Source organism: Harmonia axyridis, chromosome 6 (assembly GCF_914767665.1).
Source record: "Harmonia axyridis chromosome 6, icHarAxyr1.1, whole genome shotgun sequence".
Taxonomy (NCBI): domain Eukaryota; kingdom Metazoa; phylum Arthropoda; class Insecta; order Coleoptera; family Coccinellidae; genus Harmonia; species Harmonia axyridis.
Genome location: NC_059506.1, coordinates 40238216 through 40257554, shown reverse-complemented (window position 1 = coordinate 40257554; position 19339 = coordinate 40238216). Strand labels below are relative to the sequence as shown.

Below are 19339 nucleotides of genomic sequence, written 5' to 3'. Positions count from 1 at the left end.
GTTCAGTGCGTTATTCAATTCTTTTAATATTATACTTCTGTAGTTTCATCAAAGTTTCTAGGTATTAATAAATAACCTTCATCAAATATGACTCATTTGACTTTTATGATTTAATATTCACCTCAATGTCGCTAGATATTGACTACGATATCTCTCAGTAACAGGAACGTCTCAACACTGAATGTTGTTTGCTCGTTCGTTGCTACAATGAAATATCATTAGAAGCATCAACATAAACATTCAAAAGTATCGGCACCTGTCATCTACGGCAATTGATAGAAAGTGGTTCTTTATGGCGCTTTAACGATACTTTCTTGGTTATTTGTTCAATACGAATGTCTGCACTTAGTAAAGGCAATAACTTTGTATGCTTACGTGGATTGCATTGCATATTTTCTTTCACGCGAAAAAGTCTTGTTTTTATTTGAAAGAAGTTTTATACGGATCATAATGAATAAACGTCTCTTATTTCTATATCGAATGACGCTGTGAATGTTATGTGATCTGTTTGTAAATTCTCTAATGGGAAGAGAACAATTATCCGAAAAAAGCTTCTCAATCTTGGTTTTATTCAATGATTTCCGGAATCTCACAAATTCCTATTACTCAAAGAAAATAAATATGATCGAATAGTTTACACAATAAACATAATTGTTCGAATTAGATCATCATCGTTCATAAGATTCAGTATGCCAGACACGCTTGAAACCATTGAAGAGCCTCACATTTTTTCGATAGAGCCGAAGGCGAAAACGTTTCATTTGAAATCTCCAGAGTGGACCGCGATATCAGTGCCCTATTAAAACGATGCACATCCGGCACAGCGTCCTCAATGAAGAAGTTCATCTCGGACGATTTTGTCCAGTTGACCCACAACACGGAATTAAAACAGAGATTAGCCTCTCGACGGCAATAATAAAAGATCTGAATACGGTGCCATTAAGATTCCTCGGGAATTATGTAGGAAACCATTGAATGGGCAGCAGCGTGTGTGATGCATATTCAGCATTTCTGGTAGGATTCAATAGGAAGGGTCATGCTGGCTAGATTACAGAGGATTTAGTGTTTAGTATGCCTACATGGTAAGCGGAAATGAAGGAGAATATCTCTTAGTATTAATTCTCCAGATACTTAATGACGTGTACTGTTAAGTCTCTTTGAATCCCGACCATTTAACTGTTGAGATGCCTTGCGCTTCACTTCCTGAATTAGATATCGAAAGTGGCGTTCTCTCGCAATTCTCCGCGACAGCCTCCTTTGATTTTCCAGGAAAAACATTCGAACTCGAGATTTATTTATACCGAGATATCATTTCAATATATCAAATATGAACATAAATTCCCTAAGCTGCGACATCAGTCAAAGCTCTGTTTATAAGTGGCATTATTTCCTTTGATTGATCTAAGGCACAACAAGCATATCTATCACACCGTTACATCTAGACCGACCTTATTACCTGCGTCAATTGTCGATTTTTTTCTGTCAAGAGCAGTATTTCCACCGTTATCGATATCCGAATGTCCCTAGGGTGCCCCGTTCCCCATAATTAGATCGAAATCTCGAGGATCGGACGAACACGGGTCACTCTGGATCCTTAAAATTAGCAGGGAGTGGTCGTCTTAGATTCGTTTCCGCATTTCCTCTTCGGCCGCTTCTTCTCACTCGGCAACTATCATTATGTCCTGTTTAAATTAACGGAACCGATTCGAATTGACGAAAGAATTACATCGTGTGCATGCGGATTCTAATTACTATCTTTTTATTACGTAACGGGCAGCTGAAGAAGTACCGAAGAATGCCTCAGGATAGGCGAGTCTCTGAGGTGGCTTCGGTTGGGTACAATTGCGGGAATAATACATTTGCTCCTGATGCTGATCTGATACAGTTCTAGCCAAAAGTCCTAATTGCTATTTCATCTATTACGATGTAAATTTCTCAATTTAACATTTCAATCGTCACTTATGCTCACCTATCTAAAATTCGGAAATTTACTCATTATAATCACAATCTAGTCAGTTTTAACGATCGTAAAACAACATAATGTTTATCCTCGACTCCTTCTACCTGTTCTCCAGAGGTAGTCCGTGGTAATAATACTTTTTATAATGACGAGGAAAAATGTCTCCCTCTGGGGATGTCAAAGAAATTCCTAATTTTAAAATCCGGTGGCACCAGCACTTGTTGTCAATGTCTAGTCTGCAGACGGTTTGAATCTTATCGAAGCATTCGATAGTGGCCAGTCCAGAATTTATGACGTCTTTAGCCAGACGAAATGTTGACTTTAGTGCTGTTTCCATTTTTTTTTTGACATATCTCAGTTATGATAATAAAAACGGAATTGCTGTTCACGTATAACAGATGATAAGTGGAAGAGACAACTTTACCCAACCTATGTAGATCGGACAATATTGGACCTACCCCTATTCAAACATCCGATACTAAAACTTTATTATCGAAAGAGTTATTTTCAAAAGTATATGGATGGACGTAGATCGAAACAACTTGAAACTGTTCGACATAGCAATGGTTTTTGTGTTTTGAAATGAATAATTTACATGTCATGAAACAATTTTGAAAATCAACTCTATAATGAAATGCTGTTTTGAATTATTTGTTCAAAGAGTGAAAGTTAAAGAAATTAAAAGGTTATTTATGACCATAACAAATACTAACGAACTATCATTTTACTTCTAATGTTAGTTAATCGTATTTCAGTAGTTTTTTTTTTCTTAAGAACATCAACAAACAGTTTATATTTGATATTCTTTTTGAATGTTCATAAAAATGTAAAATCAAATTGGATAATGTATATTTCTATATTCTCTGGGCATGCCGAAGAGTCTTAAAAATCTGTTTAGTTCATGAATTGAACAGAAAGTACCATTGTAGTTTTTTCCCAATTGTTGGAGTCTGTTCCCGTTATAAAAGTCATTCATTTCCGGTGTGTTGAATTTGAACGCTGGCGCCGGTTGGTTGTAAATCTAATCGGGCACGCTCTATTGGTCGGACGAATTGAAAAAATGGAAGTGAATGAATTTATGATTTTTTAAATTGTTTCGTACGAGATTGTTTTATAGACTCCGTTCCTACGTGACGACGGGATTGTGGAAAATCATAGATGAATGGATGCGGTAAGAACGGCTGATAGGATCCTCTCATAAATCATCGAAATCGCTTCGCTTCCATCCTACAATTAACCATGCTTATGGACGTAATTTGAATTAGTCTTATCTAATTTTCTTCTAATTCGTCTTCGTGTTTATGTAATCAGCATTGACCTAAAATCGATTCGAAGTTCTCAAGCAGAAAGGCAGTTCGAAGGAGTTTAAATTTAAATTTTCATTTTGGAATTTGGAATTTTCCAATATGAAAATCTCAATCGAAATGAATATCAGAATAGGTACCTATTTGTATTGGAAAGTCGAGAAGAAAATAAGTATTACAAATATCAGCAAAATATCTCTCCAAACTATTGAAAAAATAACATAATGTTAATAAAAAATTTGTAATAAGTGTATAGTGACGTTCCGAAATAGTTATTCTTTGGGCGACAAACAACAATGTCGTGAGACGGTAATTAAAGGTCGGCGATAATTATGACGAGCCCAATTTCTGTGTCGGTAATGACATTCCTCATTTCGAAGAATAACACCAATTCCACGTTTCTCCAGATTAATTGCCTATCGCAGGTTCGAGCGCAAGGCTGGCCGTTCGATTACGTCGAGGGGGCCATGCTTCTTGCCCCAGAGCGCGCCAGATCGCGTTACGTTCCAGCACAGAGTCGTCGTGTGTTGTTCGTTCTATGGTGTGTTCGAATGGATCGCATTATTGACGTTTCATAGATCCCTCCGAGGATTTTCCGACATTATTTCTTGTTTACTGTGTTTGCACTTTTTTGGATTTTAACAATGCACATCAAGGAAAGACTGATTATCAAACAGGTATGAATACTGTCATTTCAGGGAAAATTCTGATGGAAATACTATTCGAAGTTAATCGAGACCAATTTGTTGAGGCAAATTGGAAAAATATTCTTTCTTGATGAGAATTGTTTCCTTTTTCTAGAATTTGTTGATCGAACCCTTGTTTTCCATACTTCATCTTACAAAATTATTTCATTCATGATTAAACTATATCGCCTCAGTCATTATTAATTGATAATAGTTAATAACATCCCTCCTAATTTTTCATTGTTTGGGTTCTAGATTTTATAAAATTTCCATCTATCGATGGTTCGTTGATTTCAGTTTAATTACTTGTGGGATCTATCACCACAATAACAAATTTGTAAAACCCCCGTATATACTTCAATTTTTCCAAATTAAAATAACGGGGAACCATTTTATAAAATAAGAAAATTTTCAACTGAATTTCCAATTACCTATTTTTTGGAAAGATTCGGAAGTAGTACCTTTAGGTATTTCATCTTAAATTTGCATTTTCTATAATTAGCTATGTCAGTTAAGACAAATAGAGGACGGTATCGAATAATCTCCCCACTTGACCGGATTGTCACAACAGACTATCGCGTTACACTTGTAAATTGCTTACTCGTTTTATTACACTTAGCTTTGCTGCGTTCACAATAGTGCCCTGGGGCATTTTCGCGAAGGATTACGCAAGTTTTATGCGAGGAAGATGGAGGTGAAATATGTTATTATGCGGGAACTAGTCGGAAATGTTCAATCATGTAATGGTTACGTAAAAAAAACTGGATCGTTATAGAAATGTATAGCGTGGTTTGAGGTGTTCCGAATTATATGGCATTATAAGTCAGAAACAGATATTGTTGAATTCGAGAGGACAGAAATCATTTTTGGTCAATTCTTACCCAGTACGGTTCTGCCTGAAACGCCAACACAACCCGAAATTCAGTATTTCGTGCTGCTAAAACCCAAACAAGGGTCACGGTCCAAAAAACAAACAACAACCTGTCATGATGAATGGCAACACCACGACATTATCTGATTGACTTTTCTCAAAAACAAAAAGAAGGTATATTTCGGCTGAACAACCCCGTGCAGATGATCACGTAAGCACACAAACACACACAAAGTCGTACCCAGACTCATTCTACAACCCCACATGTGTGAATGGTGATTTATTTATGTTATTTCGGGCATTGGGGCAACAAAGACCGGGAGATGAAATATAACTATGGGAACTTTTAGGTTTTTTTCTCGCTACAGTCAACTAATCGTAAGAATTGAAATCATACTCTTGTAATGAAGAAGGTTCCAATTCCATTGAAAATAAGTATTTACCTACTAATTAATCGAAAAAAATACAAAGAACAAAACACGAAACTATACTTTATTCAGTTAAATTCAAATAATATATTTTTATAGCTATTATATTCCTATAGTTGTATTCAATTTATTTTTTTAACGTTCATGTTGAAACCAAAAGTAATTTAGTTTAGTTGTGAAAAAAATTATTAACTAGCACTATCTTTTGCTTTGAAAAAAAATAAGAACCAAAAATTGAGTACAATACATATATGATAGTATAATAAAATCTAAAAGGAAATATCTATGTTTTTATGTTATTGATTTGAAAATCCAGGTATGCTATTATTGAAACGCTCCGTTTTCAAGTATGAATTGTTTTTAATAATTGCGAATTGACAAATCATCAAATTATCGGCGAAAATCACTGAACAACCAATTCCATGACCTAAAATTGCGGTTCTTCCAACATCCATAAGTAAATATTCAATATTTATCGGTTTTGTTTTTGTTCCAGGTATGTTTTTCTAGGCCAACTCAACTTAGGCGTCCGCCTTAAAGCACGTGAGTCCCACATTTTTTTGCAACTGTTTGAATAATCACATTCATCGGATCGGACGAATCCATAACAGAAATAGAATAAATAAATGACTTTAAAAAAAAATACCCCAAGATGCCTCCGTTCCGTCGACACCTGTAAGAACGCGATTTGAATACGATAAAAGGAAAAAATGTATTTTTAAAAACTCCAGGCGTCGGAGATAAGAAGCACTCGTACGCTATTGTTTGATTTCTCGCAAATTAGTATTCGTCGGAGACAAGTCTTTTTCATTATCGTGAAGAACAACAATGGAGGTACGACAGTAGCATATTTCAGTCGAACTTATGGTGAATATTGATTGGAAGACATTAGAAAATTTCCCTCGTTGCTCGAACATTGAATTCGAAACGATTTGATGAAATGTAAACAAGCATCGAATACTCCATAATGTCTCTGTTTGTGAAACAGCCATTCATCTTCGTATTAATTTTACTTACATACAATAATTGACATTTATTCAGCTAATACTGAATTTTATACATTTATGTATTTCTGAGATGGAAGTGAAAAATTTATTACTTGATCCATTAAATATTATGGAAACATAAATTCATAAAGACAATTTGCATTTAGTTACTTTATTTTTATCAATCTTCGTGACATACCAAATTTTATCAAGGACATAATTCATTTTCAGATGATATCGTTTTCTTGTCAACAGAAAATCGATAAAGCCTTCGGAATTGTAACAAGTCGATAGAACTTCGACCCAAAAGATCCCTAGACAATTGAATTCACCTTATCTACCAATAACGTGATGGATAACAGCCGTAGAAATATGATATTTCAGTTTGGAAAGCAGCGAACACAAATACGCCCATTGTAAAGTTGAATATTGAATTTCTTCACTTTAGTTATGTAAAATATTAGGTATTGGGCATCCCTATCATGTATGCCTATTTATCCTCGATAAACAAAGATGAGGAAACATGAAATATCAATATTGACTCGACGAAACTCAATAATATTCTTACGACGATTATCAAATGAGCTCAAACACAGAAATCATTTCCGTGTTTGTCACGAAATTCATAATTTGTTTACAATTTTTATGTAAATTTCGAAAGATACAAGAAAACTGAATTTTCTTTTTAGTCAATAGATATCGAAATGGACCCTGGAAAATTATCGTCTTCGACCTTTTTAAATTCAAGAACATTGATAAGAACACCTTGAGGAATAATCAAGTCTACAAATTCGTACCGTATAGTCTAAATAATAAACCAAAATTCGATAGCAAGAAGGTCACGATGTTTTAAATGACACCAGAAAATAATTGTCTTCGTTAAGTCAGTTTAATGTGTCTACGGGTTCTCTTAAAATTGAAAGCGCATATCCGATCTTCAAGAATAAAAGTAAAGAATCGCCAGAGTCGTCTGGTCTGTAGAAGTTGTAAAATTGTCCATTGAGAGTCACAGCCTGTCGTAAATAAGTTCAATTTACAAACGAGACTAGTATCCCTCGAAAACATGAAATTCTTTCTGTTTTATGACCGCCTGTGCGTGATTAGAACATTGCATTCTTTTTTCGAGTTTTTCTCTCTTGAACGTCGATTTCACTCACTGATGGCATTTCAGACAGTTGATTCGAGAAAAAAAAACGAACCTAGAATTTCTGCAATGTGCATTTTGGAAATGAACAATTCTTTCTATATTTCTTAGAGTTTCTAGCAAACTATTTATAGGTAATAGAAATTATTGGTACCTACTACTTGCATTTTTGTCTTGAAAAATTTTACTTTTTTACATTCGAATTATCTTATACAATGTTTTTTCTAGTATGTAATCTTTGCCCTTTTATCTTATGCTAGATTAGAATTAAATCTCATATTGAAAGAATTGTCTGCAATGAATAGTGTTTGAATCTCACCAATCTGAAACCGAATGAAGATTTGAAAGCGACATCATCAATCAAACATGGTCGTGTGTGGACGGTCACGTTTTTTCAGTGCCTGTGGAAACAACAGACTTGAGAGAAAAAGCAGTGAAAGTCTTTCCAGTCGAGTTCAAAGAACGGAGGTGTGTCGCCAATACGCATAATATACAAAGGAGCGTTTACCTATAAGGCTACAACGACTAGATGGATCAGTCACGCAGGATCAAACAACTATTTGATTTCTATCAATTCCGGATTCGGATTATGGACAGAACGCATAAAATCTAAATTGATCGCGTCCATTCACCACTTTTCACAATTTTCCAACACTTTCAGATGCTAGATAGTGAATGCTTCATCAAAAGAAGCGATGAAAGCGGACTCTATTTTCGGTTCGATCGGTTTTTTCGGATTTTCCATTACACTCATATGGGGATTTCGAGAAACCATTCTAGTTTTAGTATAACGAATCCAGAGAAAAAACACAGTCCGCATCAATTAATTCTGAATGATTGTAGGCAGACATAAAATCCCAGTCATCTTCGAAGAACAGTTAGGTCTTTCATGATTATAGACATCATGTGTGCAGTACACCTACATCAGTGTTTCTGCTCTAGAATCGACTTTATGCATACGTGCTAGGTTATTGAAGTAAATAAGGTAAATTCTCTCAACGGCCTGCATTCACGAACGAAATTAGGATTAGTAATTGGACTGAACATTTTCAGAGCATTTATTCAATCTCTAAAAATATATATTCTCTTAATAATTAAACACGAGCGTTGGCAGCGTACGTTGTGGAAATTTATAATTCACTAAATGTCATTTTAATTACCGAAAAAACTCTACTGATAGTGGTCGAATATTATACTAAAGTAACATATACCCAGGTGTCTTTCCGAGAAGTTGATTTTGGAGGCAGATTAGCTAATCACCAAGGCCAACATATATTTAAATGAGTTATCCATATATCAACAAATATTTTTAGTTGCTCCCAAGAAGGACTAATGACTTCCAGAACTAATCTGATCATGGAAAAATAAGTCAACAGTGGGTTTTTTATAAGTATCCAACAACTTTATATTTCCCGAATAGTTCAACGAAATATTCTAAATTATTTTTGAGAAAAGGTATTATACTGTCATTATACTAATTTAACTCAATTCCAATTTGCAGTATTGTTTATTTCAAAAGGTTAATTATCCATGCTTTTCAAATTACCTGCTTGTTATTTCGTTATTTGCATATTTGTTAACCGGTCTTTGTCAAACGTTTGATTTCTCTCCTCTAATACCAAGAGTCAGAAGAACTTTCGAAATTTCGAACTAATAGGTAACCAAAAGCATGTCGGTTTAGGAATTCGAAATGGTCCCTTAACGACAAATTCATGAAGATGAAGCACCTTCCCATCAGGTGGAGTTGATCGTTACGTAATCACCACAAGAAGGGCGGTCGCATGGTTGTCTCCTCTAAGTTTTGCACTTCCGGTTATTTTTCCTATTGCTGACAGCACGTACGACCTAAATATCTGCAAACATCTCGTTAGCTGAGGCGAACGTCATTCTGAATTTTGTGTCGTCAACTTTTGGGTTCATGAAAATTGATTTCTTGATTTTTTGCTCTCAAAATTCATGGTTGTTATTCTCGCGGATCGACAGATCTCGAAGGATTAATTAATAGTTATAGTTTCTGAGAAAAGCTCGAGAAGGTGACAACAAACTGGGGGGTTTTTGTATTAAATTTCAGAAGTTGTTAAAAAAATCTTTTTGGCCAATTCCAGAGTAATGAATATCGGAAAATATAAATCAAAATATGTATACGATATACCCAGCCACAGTTCAATCAATTCTAGCCAAAATGTTCACCATATACCGAAGTTCCAACATACTGCAAGACACAATAGGGCAGGTGTTTTTACTCCCAATCCGTTTCTTTCAGAAGGATAATTTCGGCTACGAAGAGCGGACAACGTCGAAAATTGGCTTTAGGGCAGGTGAAATCGTTGCTTTCTTCCACAGCTGACGGTTCGATCAACTTTTGTCTGTTATAATTTCAGAACTTGACTGTCTCGATAGTTCCTAGGATATAGTTTTAAAATCAGATGCGCGTAAAATTCTAGTTATCTGCGTAACAATTTCTTTTCTGCCTTTGGAAACAAAATTTCGAAAGCATAAACAGATTATTTTCAGCTTCCACAGCTTACACTAACCATAAATCAATCAAATAAAGTTCGGAGTATTCGCTCCGCTCGGAAATCCCCCCAAAGTGCAATAATTCCTTGAAATGGGTATGCACGTGTTTTTGAAATCGAAAGCATGTTGTTATTCCAACTAAGTTTTTGGTTTATGATAGCCAATAAAAATCTGTCAGTCAAAAAGTTTTCTCAATGAAATGGCAGATGGGATGGGTATACAAATCTGTTGCTATTTATCATTACTTCTGCATCTTGAGACTTCAATTTATATTTTTTCATTCCTAATGTTTTAGAATTTATTAGAAAAAATTCATTCGTTCGCAATCCAGAGCTCTTCTTGGTAATTTTCTGTTACGAATTTGATAAAAAATCGATTACTATACTGTATTAATCCTCCTGGTTCGGGAACGCACTGCATAAATTTTAAAGAAATCAAATTATAAAAATTCTTTTTTCGAAAACCTTTTGATATAAAATCTCGAGAAGAAAATATGATTTGCTGCACTTTAATGAACAAATAGGTATATTTATTGATACCATACCTTCTTGGCTTTATAGATTCAAAATAAGAATTTTTTTCAAATCAATTTATACTTAATTTCGTATTAATAGTCCTTATAATTTTCGAGAACAGCGGACGATAGCGAGTATTTTTTTAAGGTGTGTTTCATGGGGTTTTTTTTAATGATATATTCGCAGATGAGATTAAATATATTTCGCGTTTTGCTTCGATGTAGCGGGTGACTCGAAGACCTCCCTTTCGCATTATTCAATTCCAGGAAATACAAACATAAATGACATGTTGAAGGAACCCCAGACTGTCTGGTGGTGGACAGGGAACCATCTTCCAACGGCTCTCCCATCTAGGTACCTGCTGGTGACTATGCGAGGCCAAGTTTCCTCAGTTTTCGACAGAACTTCTTGCACTACGTTACTAAAAATGTTGGCACGGCTGCTCTGCCTCGACCCAAACGGCTCAGATCGTTCACATTTATGACTAAGATTAAATATTTCGGACACGGGACTTCAATTTGATCGCCCACGTCATTAATTGCGAGAAAGTGAATACGCTGTCTTGATTTACGAACACTCTTTCGGTGGTGACCGCACGAACCTCTGGATTACGTCATAGCTGATACAATTTGACCACTTTAATGTTCTGCAATATGTGCCTTTGTAAGGAGGTAAGATACCCGAAGGATATTTCAAATTATCTCCATTTTTCTTTCGAAAACGAACTTATAAGGTAAATCGAATTCATATATGTAATTCAATTATTGTTGTTATTATGAAACTTCCATATATGTGATCCTAATCGAAGTCATCACACACAATGGGCGTCTTCGTGATTTTAGTGAAATATGTCATTGTATTATTCTTTTATATGGGTTAAATGACCCCTATGGGTTTGTAGCTCGCAGTTTCGAAATTTACTGACCCGGCTCTTTGGGTTTGTTCGGTCTCGAAAATAAAACGTGAACATCTTTTATACTCCGGCGATTTATACAACGCATAAATTGAAAGATTTATTGAATTCGATTTCAATTCAGGTATATGCCCCTTCCTATCCGACTTTTTTGTTGCTTGTGTGTAATAATTTCCCTTCTTCAATATTCATGGATATTCCTACTTTTTATTAACCATTAGCACTACTTGTACTTGATGTAGAACTTGGACAGTACTGAAAAAATATTCATATCAGAGGAAGAAATGTCAACTCAGTGAATTGAAATCCTACATATGGAAAGTATATTAGAGGGGGGAGCATGAATAGCACCGACAGAATTCCTATATCGCTTTGCGCCGTCTTCTAATTTCCTCTCATGACTTGATAGGAAAAATCCTAGTTTCCCAGTATACGAGTGGAAAAACTTCAACCTGAAACAAGCGATGCGTGAGGAATAAGGAAGGAACATAAATCATGTTTGACCCCTGGATCACGATCCTTACTCAAACTAAATATTTGATTCTTGACACTCCTTTATATTATCAACTTTCGTTTCGTCTTAGACGGAAATAAGTTGTAATCAAATGAAAGTTCAATTTCGCTCCAGGCCTATTTCGATGAGCAAAAACAACAACGAGGCAATCATCCGTTCATATGGTGTATGAATCGAAACCAATTTTTCGAATTGATATTCGCACTTTTAATCGTGGATTGTGATAATTCCTATGAACTTAAGGTAGCTACAATTGATGTTTCTTCATCAGAAATTTAGAACCATGAAAGAAATTACAGGCTTGGCTTGAATTTTAAAAGCTCCAACAGAGATATTTTGTAATACTCGAAGATGTTCTCAACTTGAAAAGGTCAGTTCGTTCAATGTTTCGAATGATAGGTAATTACAATTTATGTAATTTTCTATTTTGACTGATATTCAATTAAATTATGTATTCCATCCATAAACTGACCTGTCATTTACAGACTCGTCAATGATCGATGTGAAAAATAGTAGAGTAAAATCAATGAATCGGTGAGATAGTCGCAGAATTCCTGATTCCGACTCTGGCTTCCTGATTTATGAGGAAATTAAAAAGCTCCCTTATCATTTTACTTTCACTTGTCATGAATTATCTCCTGAAAAACGAAGTGAACCAGTTTTTTGAATCGATATACAACTGTAAAACTATTATGGATATAAAATATACCTAATTGGGCTGCTTTGATCTTTAAAGTATGAAATGGAAATGGAGAAAGCCTAACAGCACCCTGTTCAGGGTTGCCAGGAATGGCAGAGATCTTTATTTTGAAAACCTGTCTGTTTCAGGCTGAGAGACTAGCTGAGTATGGAAGGATCCTTGGGGGATCCCAAACCACCTTGGATGGAAGGAGGACGGATTTGCAACGCATAGAAGATCTCTTTCCTCATGATAATCTAGGATTATATGACCCTGAACCCACTTCAATACATCATGTTGTAAGTGTCACTTTCTTTTTTATTTATACTGATAAAATATCGTTTTTCGCATTATTGGAAGAGTATAGACGAGAAAACTTCTTCCTTACACAAATTCACTTTCTCTCAGCATTATGTGATGCTTATACCTTTAGGTGATCATGATGAAATCAATTATTGCGAGGATAATTGGTCGATTTCATTGAAATACTATCTCCGATATGTTTTATATTTGAAATTGCAGTCTCGTAACATTAACCCTTTCGAATTAGACCGATTGAAGATTGACAGATATCGGAAATCAGTCTGATCACTTTTTCTCCGTCGTTTTGTTTTCAAAGAGAGAAAGTCGCGGTACTTTTTCCCAAATGAGAAATGACAAAGAAGATATTTGTTGTTATCATGCTGTGCAAGAGCAAATAGTGCAGAACTCTTTCCATACAATCCATTACTGGACAATCAACAATCTATAGCGCTATCAATTCTCGCAAAGGTATTTACCTGGGTGTGTTCAGACAGATATCGTTTTTTAGAACGGATTTTCCAAACGGGTGCTTTTCCTAGACCAGAGTTTGAAAAATGACATATCTGTACTACTTACCACGCCAACTAAGACTTCTTGGTCACGAAGGATACATAGTAATCTGTAACTCCTGAAATCAATCGTAGAAAGTAACATTTCAGTCTTGAGTAGAAATGTTTCAAAAGTCAGATTGTTTTCTGAATATCGAATCCAGTGAGAGAAGATAACAAAGTACAGTAACTTGGAAATAATAATAATAATACATGTCTTTATTTGTCCATAATTGGTGATGAGAGATCATCTTAATAATAATATCCCTTGGCAACGTAAATTGTGGATACCTATATATATATCAGATTTAGATGCGACTTCAAAATTACCTAATTAGTGTCTTTAAGACTCCAAGAGTCGACTGGTTAATTCTTTGCGGGGTTCAAGGAAAAAAACGGAAAAGATTAGTCTAAATAGCACATGTGAAATTCGATACTTTTTCAACCCCCTTTTCCTTTGGGTTTGATGGACCTATTCATCATTTTAATTGCCGCTGCCTGAACCCTGAAACTTAAATCTTAAAATTCGAACCGTTAAAATGATCTATAATCAGTGACATTAAGTACGATGAGAGCACGAAATCGTTGACATTTCTGATTGCCATTATCTGCCGAAGAATAGCTTGAAGATGAAGACCATAAACTTCCTCACATGCATGCACTTCTTACCCAACTCCACGAATGGATAAATTATGTAACATAAAGAGTGATACACACAATCAAGTTTTCGTTTGAAAATTCAACTTTTTTTTAGGTATCAGTTATGCTCTGATCTTTGGAGGGTCTCTTCGAAGCTTTTGACTTATACAATGGAAATAGGAACATCCTCTAGATCGATGTTTAAAGTTTACGTAATATTTTATGAAATGCGATTCGCAGGTGTTCAACCTTGATTGGTTTAAGATTTAATTGATTCAATCGAACTGGATTACGCAGGTCAGGATTCGGAGAAAAATTGCTAAACTGTGATTTGCTTGAATATTTTGTTCACCATGAAAACTATCAAACCGATTCGTTGCATGTTAGAAGATGGTCGACTTATTTATGTTTACGAAGTTCTCGCTCAAGCAACACATTTTCTGGAATACATACTTTACTATCTGATGAAATTTTCAAAATCTTTCCTATTATCGTAATTGAATTTTTATTTCCGTTGAACTAACAAAAGAGCGAATAATGCTATCCATGAGATATTGCAAAATTTCACTTGTTCTTCACAGCTGAAGTGCCTTTCCATAATAATCAAGCAGAACCATAGAAATATCGTTATGGACATGGAAATAATGAATCTATGTGTAAATTTAGCATCAAACAGAATGGATTCGTGCAGCAATTAAATGCTGGCTATGAATTTGAATGAGACCAATCAGTGGAGGAGACATCGTAACTAATTGACCCACAACGATTGGAAATGGCCGCTATCATTCTAAAAATGCTCAGCATCAAGTCGATAGACAAACGCATAACGGCTATGTAAGTGAAGAAGCGCAAAAACATTCATTGCTTCTCCGGAATACCGTTTCGAACACTTCAGGGCGATGTTGAGCCGCTACAAGAAAGGACAATGGCAAATTTCCTGTGAAAGCCTCACGAAAATTATCTTCTCTCGACAGGCACATTAAATTTATGTCGACAATTTCTTTAGCGACACAGATAATATTTCATCGTTATCTAGCAACGTTTGATAAATTATCAATATCTTACAAAATATAACATTACTAGTATAGGTCGTACCCTTGTGTTGAGGACAAGTGTCAGAAAATTAAACATAATCTTGATGATGTTCAGTTATCGTGAAGAAAACATTGAATCGGCTATTGAATCATAGTTTCTTTTCAAGAAAGTGAAATCTATTTGTCTTAATTATATAAAACGAAGATAATTGTAATTTTAAATTATCATTTCTAATAAAATCCTTAGAATATAAGTATCGTTACTCTCTCCAGTTTTTTTCATAATCAATTTTTAATTTTCCGATGTTAACTGATCTAACAAAATCCGTGAACCATGCATTTTCAGGTTTTGACGTTTTGGTTCAAATTTTTACCTGATTCCGTCTAATAGATACTCTAAATATGGGATTTCCTTTCAAATGCAAATGATTCCAACGATCTATCTCTTTAACCAATCTACGAGAAAGATCTGACAATAGATTATCAGCCGAACGAAATCTTCAAAATATGCAGAATATTCCGGATCAGGAAAGAATAAAAGGCGATAAATTCTCATTTGTTGAAGCTTTGGCAGCAGCGCGCCGTAAAAATTTATAACAATAGATAAATAAATAAATACTTCAGAGACCCACCCATTCAAGACAATTGGTGAATTGAATCACAGAGCACGTGTCACAGAAAATTGTTTTCGAAGAAGTGATAATGTACTGAATAAATATCTAGGAAAAGTAACACAGGGGTGTATTACGGAATTTTCTTGTGTAGATATTTCGAGTTTAAACATTCATAAATCGAAAACTTTATTCAAAAAGTGAAACAACATAGCATCAGGTACCTTTGAAAATATTCGCTCTACCTGCTGAATACTTATTTATAACTTAATCAATTCTAGAAACTACCTATTAATGTCTAAGACAACATTTATTCGCATACTTCAATTTAATACTTTGAAACATTTTTTTATCTAAATACGTCTTCCTAATTATTAAGTTATTAAGAACCTGTAGAAAAGACAATGAACAATTGATTCACAATTTTGATATAGGTAATTTTTTAGAGTCCGCATCTGGTAAAACGTTTGAAAGAAAAGGCTATACATAGTCTGACACTCCTTAAAATGACATGGTACTTACACCAAGATCGTTGTTTTATTCATACCATGAAAGTGCGGTAATGTCGTAGGTACAATACATTTGAATTCTAAGGAGAAAAGTGGCCTACTTGTCATGAATGCGGCATTAATGACACTAATTAAAATTATACTCGAGTTGTTTATTGTTCATATTTTATTGCAAAAAGGATCTCTAATCTTCCACAAAAATTGGCTTTGTTTGATATAAAATATTTTAAATTAGTATAGGCTCCATAACTTTTGAAAAAATCGATCGAATTGTAACTTTTTAGATGTAAAATAATGAAACATAAGCTTATGCAACAATTCTATGGTCAACAAGGGTATAAAAGCTGCTGACCTGGCTGGCATCAATGCTTTTCCGGAATAAGTATAATTTTCTTCAACCATAATTTTATATTGCAGAAAAGCCGAGCCATGAGGAAAAAATCCCTGAGCGACTTAACGAATTTCGACAACAACAACTCCAAAAACTCCCACTGCTCCAGGATATTCGTTATGGAAGCACCATGTGCTATGGCCCCCTCAAATCTACCCATGAATGCGAAACCAAGACATATATTCCTCTTCAACGATGTATTGTTGGTGGCCAAACCAAGATCTCCTGGAACTTTCAAACTTAAAGTGAGTTTTGCCACTAATTTTATAGCATACAAGTCGATAAGAAAACAACCTAAATGGAGCGAAAATAATTTGAGGAAAAAATCGCCAACAAGCACAATGCTCAAATTATCATAGAATTGATTTGTCGAATGAACAAAGAACAACCTTGTAGCGTTGGATTTGTCGTTAACGAAGTGTTTTTAACTCCAGCGACAATTAAGAAATCGCTTCGACTTGTTAGTCATACACCGTATTGTTGAAACAATTTTTGCCTAATTGCTAATCTTTCTGAACAAGAATTCGCTAATGAGCGTCATTGTTTCCGTCAAATCAGGTGTCGAACGATACAGTTAATTATAATTGATAGGCGGGGTTGCTGCGCCCCACGCTTTTCACGTGGACACCACGCTTTTTCACCTGTTGCCACGCCTCGCGCTGAATGGATAACTTTTTGTCGATAGAAAATTGAAAAGCCTTTTTTCCATAGCTGAATGCAGATTCTATTGAATTTTTCAAATTATTTATATTTTTAAAACTTGAATTTTTTCCAGTTTATAACAATAAATTTATTTTTCGTGAAGTCTTTCTTACTGCTATTAACTCTCTTGAATTTTCAGTTTAGAACGTGTAGAACCTACAGGTTCATTGAAAAAATTTTCATCCAGAGCCATTTGATTTCCATAATTTTTTATTGATATTCATTTCATGGCGTTTTCGTGAATGTTGAGATATTTTTCATTAAAAGATAGGATTCTAAAGTTTTTATCTTTCCTTTTTCAGGAGCGGGTTAGGATGTCCGAGATATGGCTTCACAGACATCCAGAATCGGAAACTGGCTTCCTCCTAGGCTGGCCTTCTCCCGCCAGGACCTACCTTGTTTCCTTCTGCACCCAGGCTGCTCGAGACACCTGGTGGAGGGAATTGAAACAGGCTCTTTCCACTCAGCTGCGTTTGGAACCTCCAACAACCAACATCAAGGTCGTCTTCAGAGATCCCCTCAGTGGCACCGAATGCTCAAAGACAGTTGGGGTGTTACCTGAGACCAGTTCGGGAGAGGTAATTTTTTTATCAGTATTTAACATGACATATGTCACATTGAAGATAAATTTCTTAGAAAACTCTTAAATTTTATTCTGAATGCCTAAAAAAAAACAAAATATCTGTCAATGTGACAAATGGAATACATTTGTATTTTAAATAAAACCAAGTAAAATTCTGGAGAACAGAATAATAATGAATTCCTAACAAGTTGAAATCACAGGTGGCCAGGCTGACTCTGGACGAAACAGGAAATTCTGAATGTTCGTTCACACTTTATGCCAGAGACAGAGACAACGCCCCTTGCGCTCTGATGGGCTACGAAAGACCGCATTCCATCCAGCTGGCGAGGATAAGACAATCGATGTGTGCGGAAGAAGGCTTCGACTTGACGCACTGCAACAACAACAGGATACCCAGCGATATAGTTTTTGAACTAAAGCCAAACATCAAGGCACCTCCGAGAAAGTAAGTACATAGTAAGAAGGCGAAACACTCTTTTTGGTCAAAGTTTCCTTTTATCTGTTTTTCAACAATTGTAATTGTAGATCCCATCTGAAGCTATTCAGGACAAAGAGCGGTCCAAGGATATTCGGAGTTTGCTTATCGAGACTTTGTACCAACAATACCTTACCTCCTGTTATAACAGCCATCTTGAAAGCTCTATTTCACAAGGGCCCTCATGTTCAGGGAATCTTCCGGAGATGTGCTTCTGCAAGGGCTCTCAAAGAATTACGGGAAAAGGTTGACTCTCAAGGTAATACTCAGAAATTTACCTTTTATCATAAAAATATTTTTCAAGAAAGATTTTCAACATTTTTGTTTTGGCATTGGATTTGATCAAAACTTCTGTTATTTTTAGCTCCGGGAATTATAGAAGAATTGTCCAACAACACTCATGCCCTCCTGCTGGCAGCCCTTCTTAAAGAGTTTTTAAGGAGCCTTCCTGAGCCTCTCTTGGCAGGAAACACACAAGAATGGCTATTCGTAGGATCAAATGGAAGAATCGATAAACTTAGAAAATTACTAACATTACTACCAACAGAAAATTATCTCTTGTTGTCTAATGTTGTCTGTGTCCTGCACAACATAACTAAGAAGGCCAAATACAACTTGATGTCACCTGCTAATTTAGGTTGGTTGTAAAATAATTAATTTTATTCCTAAACTTGACTTCATTCTATTCAAATATACTAATGAGATGTGATTATTTCCAGCGGTGTGCTTGGGACCCAGTCTACTTTGGGAAACCACCCCTAATTCCCCACTTAGGACGCTTCCTACCCTTGTAGAAACCATAATAACCCAATGCCAAGTATTGTTTGGAACACAAATTGTCTCCATACTGGGAGAAGTTCAAAATGACAGTGGTGCTGAAGAGTCTGATAGTTTACATTGTAAGTACCAACTGAAATAATATTTTTCTCAAGAATACTAAAAAATCCACAGAAATCCTGTACCTATCTCTATCACATTGTCCAAAAATACTTTTCGATGATAAAAAACTGATACAAATAATTTCAAA

General features: G+C 35.3%; 1 protein-coding gene across 12 annotated transcripts in view; it reads left to right on the top strand.

Moving 5' to 3' along the window:
* The window catches only part of LOC123682368 (rho GTPase-activating protein 20-like), a 49790-nt gene that overhangs the window by 29378 nt on the left and 1073 nt on the right, over nucleotides 1-19339 (top strand). For 4 of the 12 annotated variants that reach the window (XM_045620946.1, XM_045620947.1, XM_045620948.1 and 1 more), the window contains 7 exons: nucleotides 12667-12816; nucleotides 16579-16797; nucleotides 17557-17832; nucleotides 18026-18282; nucleotides 18363-18571; nucleotides 18677-18949; nucleotides 19032-19211. In XM_045620946.1, coding sequence (XP_045476902.1) covers nucleotides 12667-12816; nucleotides 16579-16797; nucleotides 17557-17832; nucleotides 18026-18282; nucleotides 18363-18571; nucleotides 18677-18949; nucleotides 19032-19211 — 1564 coding nt within the window. Of the gene's footprint in view, nucleotides 1-3743; nucleotides 3942-5745; nucleotides 5793-10557; nucleotides 11083-12666; nucleotides 12817-16578; nucleotides 16798-17556; nucleotides 17833-18025; nucleotides 18283-18362; nucleotides 18572-18676; nucleotides 18950-19031; nucleotides 19212-19339 lie in introns of those variants that run through there. The other 8 variants (XM_045620957.1, XM_045620956.1, XM_045620953.1 and 5 more) reach the window with 8 other exon arrangements.